General features: G+C 43.3%; 1 protein-coding gene across 1 annotated transcript in view; it reads left to right on the top strand.

Annotated features, from left to right (window-relative positions):
• NUP153 (nucleoporin 153kDa) overlaps positions 1–6,028 on the top strand; it is a 56,088-nt gene that overhangs the window by 1,823 nt on the left and 48,237 nt on the right. The window contains exons 2-4 of the mRNA XM_015406267.1: positions 379–548; positions 2,608–2,821; positions 4,139–4,387. Of these exons, the coding sequence (XP_015261753.1) occupies positions 379–548; positions 2,608–2,821; positions 4,139–4,387 (633 nt within the window). The remainder of the gene's footprint in view (positions 1–378; positions 549–2,607; positions 2,822–4,138; positions 4,388–6,028) is intronic.

The raw sequence follows: 6,028 nt of genomic DNA, 5'->3' as shown, positions 1-6,028 counted from the left end.
CAGTGTTGCCCCGAAGACAAAAAAAAAAAAACACTCCACGCTTAACTCCTCCTCTTTTCATTCCTGGCTGCTTTGTTTTTTCATTTTACTCCATTAAATTTGGGGCATTTTGTTAAGCCTCTTTAAACTTGAAGATATATGTAGTCACAGTTCTTTAATTTGAAGATTCCTTCTATGTTGCTTGTTGCTGTAATTATAATCCATGGAAATTTAAATATAGATAAAAACGGGAGGCAGCGGCTATGGAAAACATGGTGACCACGCTCTCCTTCACAGACCACTCCTGCTTCGGGGCACGAAGTGGACACCCCCCCCCGCGTTTGCCAGTCACAGGAGGGGCCACATCAAAGCCCCCTGCTCCAGATCTCTCTCTGGGAGATCTGGTGGGGCTCTCCCGGAAGCTGAGAGATCCCAAACAGAGCAGAAAGGAATCGGGCATCTCGGAGCGTTCCGAGCGCCGCCTGTCGCCGTGCCGTGCCGACCGAGCCGCCACTATTGTTACTATCAATGATCCTATTGAACTTCTGGATCCTAGGACTGGCCCAGTTGTATTGCTAGGCCCATTGGCTCGAGGGATGATGATCGGATGAACAACGTGGATTTAGATTTGGAAAGCACGCCATCTAATCTTTAGTACTGTGAGCACTTTATTGCTAACTGTTAAATTATGTAATATGAATGAGTATGTGTTTTATGTAGTTTTAAATTTTTATGGTTATGCCGATCAGGTACATTGTACCGCTTTGTTAGCCGCCCTGAGCCTGTTTGCGGGATGGTTTCGTGAGGTTCATGATGCAGTAGCTTTGTCATCCTTTCTGCCAGGGGTGGCTCCACGAGGCCAGCAGAATGGAAGGGGGGGGGTACAAATTACATGCCTGAATTTTATTTTGGTTTTTACCATAGTATTTCTTGTCATAAAAGGCACAGGATAGTCATTCCTGGCCATTGTAATCGAACAGCTAACTTCTTGGCGCTAAATTTGATTTGTGCATTTCCCCCCCACCTGGATCCAGGATCTTAGGCCCAGGAACCAGATTTTAATCCAAATTATGGTCAAGCATTTGCCATATTTTCACCTTGTGAATCATATGCCAGGCCCTACTGTCACATATCTTTGGAATTTTTTGTGTAACACTCCAGCTTTTTCTGTGGCATATGTGCCCCAGTTGTTATTACTGCTAAGATTGTGGCAGCTTTATCATAAATCTTGGCCACTTGTACAGCAAAATATAATTCTGATCCCCAGACTACAATCTAGGAAATATTGGTCATTTCACAGCTGAGGAGCTGGCCATCTAAATTTATGGAGCAATCCTACAGAGATCTACTCAAAAGTAATATTGCTCACTGGGGCTTAATCTCAGGAAACTGCCTTGAGGTTTGCAGCCTTAATCTGTTATATAAGTAAGTCTTCTCTTAAGTTTGAACTAAAATCCTTTTAGATGAACTTGCTTTGTTCATGCTATTGGTTTGGAATTGTTGGATAACTGCCAAGGTTCGTGCATTACCTTTAATCCTCTGATTAATTTTATTGAAATCATGGGATTTGTTAGGTATGTGCTTAGGGGAAAATAAGGGGGAAATGAGCTTGGTTATTTTAAATGTGTATGAGAATTCTGAACTTGTTGAAAATAACAAAATGTCAGGCAGTGGAAGTCTGTATTACAGATATATCTGTTTAGCTCTTCTGCTTTTACAGAGCTTATCTTTGAAAGGGAAAGCATGGCTGAAATTTGACACGCAGATGAAATGAAGAGAGGAAACTGGGCTGAAGAAAGGCAGTCCATTATTCAAGGAGGGCCATAGTTCATTGGTAGAGTGCTTGCATTGTATGAAAAATGTCCCAGATTCAGTCTCCCTGGCACCTCCAATTAAAGGATTAGATAGGATGTTAAATACCTTTGGCTGGAATTTAGGAGAGGGACTGCTACTCCAAGTAGACACAAGTTAACTAGATGGACCAGTGGTGCATTCATGTGAGTGGTTGCATCTTTAATACTCTTCTCCCCCTCCCCCCCCCAAAAATTAGAAATTATTCTGCATTGGATGACTGCATTGCACTAATAAACAAACAACCATTAAATTGAAGTGTCATTGGTAAATTGCAAAGAACTATCACACGTCAGTTTAATGGAATGGAAACTACAACAGCATAGACAGCTTCGAGAGGGGATTCAATAAACATATAGAGCAGAGGTCCATGAGTGGCTATCAGCCACAAGGTATAGATGGAACACTCCGGGGCTGGAATGCTCTGTATTCTGGGTGCTTGAGGAGCAACAGTGGGAGGGCTTCTGGAGTTCTAGCCCCACTGGTGGACCTCCTGATGGCGCCTGAGTTTTGACCACTGTGACACAGAGTGTTGGACTAGATGGCTCATTGGCCTGATCCAACCTGACCTCTCTTGTGTTCTGAACAGATCATTAGCAAAAGGGTTTTTTTTACAAAAAAAACAAACGTCAAGATGATTTCAGGCTGCTTAATACCACTGTAAATAGCTGCTGTGACCTGGTTCTGGTACAAAGGAGGCAGGCTTATAGCTTAGTAAACTGGACCTTTATGGAACTTCCAAAGAAAAATAATGTGGTGTTGTTGTTTTTAAACCAGGGAATTATTAATATCGTGAAGGAATCTGTGAAGAACATTGTTCCAACTTGGCTCCAGCGATACTTCAGACAAAGCGAAGAGGCATCCCCAAACGAACAAAGGAGTCAGGAGGAGAATGTGAACTTTCATCCTGCCTTTGCTGCCGACATCACTGACAATACCCTGGAAATTGATGGACGAATCACTCCTGAGCCAACAAGAATTAATTTAGACGGTCAGTTGAAGATTTTCTCCAAGATTATAATCACAAACACATGTTTACATGTTGATTAACTGGAAACTGAGGAATAGTGTTTTGCATATTTTAGTACATTCCATTGAAAGTCATTGTAGACTCCTTAATCTTTCATTTTTGTCTCCTAGACATTATTTTGAAATGTTGGACTGATGTTTCAGCTAACTCAGTTTTGCCCACCAACAGTTTCTGAGACATCATCATAGAAACTAAGACAGCTTAGGTGTCTTGTCAAGTCTTGTAGATATGGGTGTTCCACTCTTAGTCACTGTGATTACTCTCTCCTTTGTTTTTTAATACCCATAATCTTCCAGGCACTAAACAATGATCCCTCATGATTCCTACCCTAGGAGGCTTATATTTTAAGTTCACTGCAATATTTATTGGCTTGGCTCTAGTACAAGTACAAGTTTCATTTATTGTCTTAGCCATTGGCCATAACAACACAAAGTAAATCAAAGCACAACAGAAATATACATAAATAACTTGCTGTAAGTCCTAGACCCCATCTTATCTTTTTTGCCGCCAGTGCAAACAAAGCCATTCTGCTAGTAACATGTGCATCAGTATCAGAGAGCAAGAACACGGTCAAATCCTGCTCAGCAATTCCATTATACAGAGGTACAATAGGATAAATAAAACTTTGCCTAAGTGATTTGTGCCATAAACATCTCAGAATGTAATGCTCGAAATCATCCACTTCACCCATACCACATAGGCATATTCTAGAGGTGGCAGGGGCACCCAGAAAGCGACCAATACAAACCATTGAGGGTATGACATGGAACCTTAGGGCAGTAAAAGCCTTTCTCGGCTTGGCTCTAAATACTTCGCTCCATGAGCAGCAGGCACCTGTATACATAGGGAACAGAGTTCTCTCCATCCTTGTTTACAGCTCCTCTCTGCTCCTGAAGATCCAGGAGGCAATCTGAAAGCCTTTCTGCTCTTCCTTGCCTTGTAGAATCTTTGCAACAAAGCCAGTGTTCATAGTTTGTTTTATTACTAGTGCTCCTAGTCCCAGGATGCTGTTGCAGCATTAAGTTTAAAAGCAGTAACAGCAATAAGTTTATTATTGCCTTCTACCAATACCTCGTTGTAATAACATAGTACTGTACTTGGAAGAAATGTGGTATCCATTTTCAGACAGATAAATGAAATCTTACGTGTATATTGTTCAGGTAAAATAACTGCCTGTTAACGAAACTTGGCAATAGAGCTACTGCACATAGGAAATAGCTTTGCTGTTCATGCATTTGCTTCAAAGAGTGCTAATTCCTTTGCTTTGTTCATCCTTAGGGCCCTCAACAAGTAGGTCTGGTTTAAACTTCACAGATACTTTAACAAGACCATCTCTCCATCGGAGTCACCTTAACTGCACCATCTTAGATTCCCCGCCGCCACTTTGCCAACCCTCCACGTCATCTACATTTCCAATTAGTAATTCTGGACTTTCACTTGGAAAGGAAATGAAAGATTCTACCTCTCAGCACGATGATGACAACATCTCAACTACGAGTGGCTTCTCTTCAAGAGCATCTGATAAAGGTAACAGACTCGATCACAATATAATTTGGTTACTGGCTTGTTAATAATTTTTAGTACCTTGTATTATTATTGGAGCTGCGGTGGCTCAAGTGGTTAAGACGCTGAACTGCAGGCTGTGGAAGTTCGGTAGTTCAGCAGTTCGAGACCCGTGTGCCGCATGATGGAGTGAGCTCCGGTCTCTAGTTCCAGCTCCTGCCAACCTAGCAGTTCAAAAGCAAGAAATTGCAAGTAGATAAATAGGTACCGCTTCAGTGGGAAGGTAACAGCGTTCCGTGCGCCTTGGTGTTTAGTCATGCCGGCCACATGACCACGGAAACGTCTTCGGACAGTGCTGGCTCTTCGGCGTTGAAATGGAGATGAGCACCGCAACCCTAGAGTGGGATTCGACTGGCTTTCGAGCAAGGGAACCTTTACCTTTATTATTCCAACAGGGCGCGGGGAGGGCGGGGTATAAATAAAAATAAATAAATAAATATCAGGTGGTCTAGTTTGTTTTTAAATTAAACTTCCATTTTCTTATGCTTTTAGTTCTTGTTCTTACCTTTAAGGCCCTAAATGGCTTGGGACCAGGGTACTTGAGCCAGTTTGGTGTAGGGGTTAAGAGCGGCAGACTCTAATCTGGCGAACCGGGGTTGATTCCCCACTCCTCCACATGTAGCTGCTGGGTGGGACCTTGGATCAGTCAGATGTTCTTTCAGAGATGTTCTCTCATGAGCAGTTCTCGAAAAGAGTTCTCTCAGCCCCACCTACCTCACAGGGTGTCTGTTGTGGGGAGGGGAAGGGGAAAGAGATTGTCAGCCACTCTGAGAATCCTTCGGGTAGTGAAGGGTGGGGTATAAATCCAATCTCCTCTTCTCTTCTTGAGGGACTGCCTTCTCCTGTACAGTCCAGCCTACCATTTAGGGTCTTTTTCCCTCTACTTTGTGCCCTGTTGGTAAAGGTGAGATGGATGGCAACTGGATATGGGGCTTTCCTAATGGTGGCACCTCCCCTTTGAATGTCGAGTCCCCCTTGAGGCTTTCTTGGTGTCTGCCTTACTTTTGTTTAGGTGTCAGGCCAAGACATTTCTTTTTATGCAAGCTTTCAGCTGAGGCTTTCATGCTATTTTTATGGTTTGCTTCTAGCCTGAGGACTGTTTACTTTTTTGTCTTTATATATATACTAGCAGTAAAGCCCGTTGTGAAAGCAATACAACGGGATCTAGAAAGAGGCTCTGGGGCAGTGCTCTGGCTTTGGGCAAACAGTGTCAATTTGCTGTGGTGACCTCAGCAGGGTATAATGACAGAGTCCACTGTTTTCTCCAGAGGAACTGATCTCTGCTACCTGAAGAGCAGTTGTAATTGTGAGTAATCTGTAGCCCTCACCTGGAAATTTGCAACAATTGTTACCCAGGACGAAATGGCTGGTTTGGAGGGTGGAGTCTATGGCAGTGTACCTGTCTGAGGTCCCACCCCTCCTCAAACCTCACCCTCTTCAGGCTCCATCCCTCAAGTCTCCAGGAATTTCCCATCTGGAGTTGGCAACCCTATCAGGATTGGCCCCAATGTGTTTTCTCCCAAAGGCCAAAGTAGGTGACAGGACCAAGCTTAGTTGCCTACCAACAGGCACTGAGGGGAATGTAGGGTTGCCAGCTCTAAGGAG

The sequence above is a fragment of the Gekko japonicus genome, unplaced genomic scaffold (assembly GCF_001447785.1).
Source record: "Gekko japonicus isolate JY-2015 unplaced genomic scaffold, Gekko_japonicus_V1.1 scaffold1420, whole genome shotgun sequence".
NCBI classification, from domain to species: Eukaryota; Metazoa; Chordata; class Lepidosauria; order Squamata; family Gekkonidae; genus Gekko; species Gekko japonicus.
The sequence above is the reverse complement of the archived record's forward strand: the minus strand, read 5'-3'. Positions and strand labels throughout refer to the sequence as shown.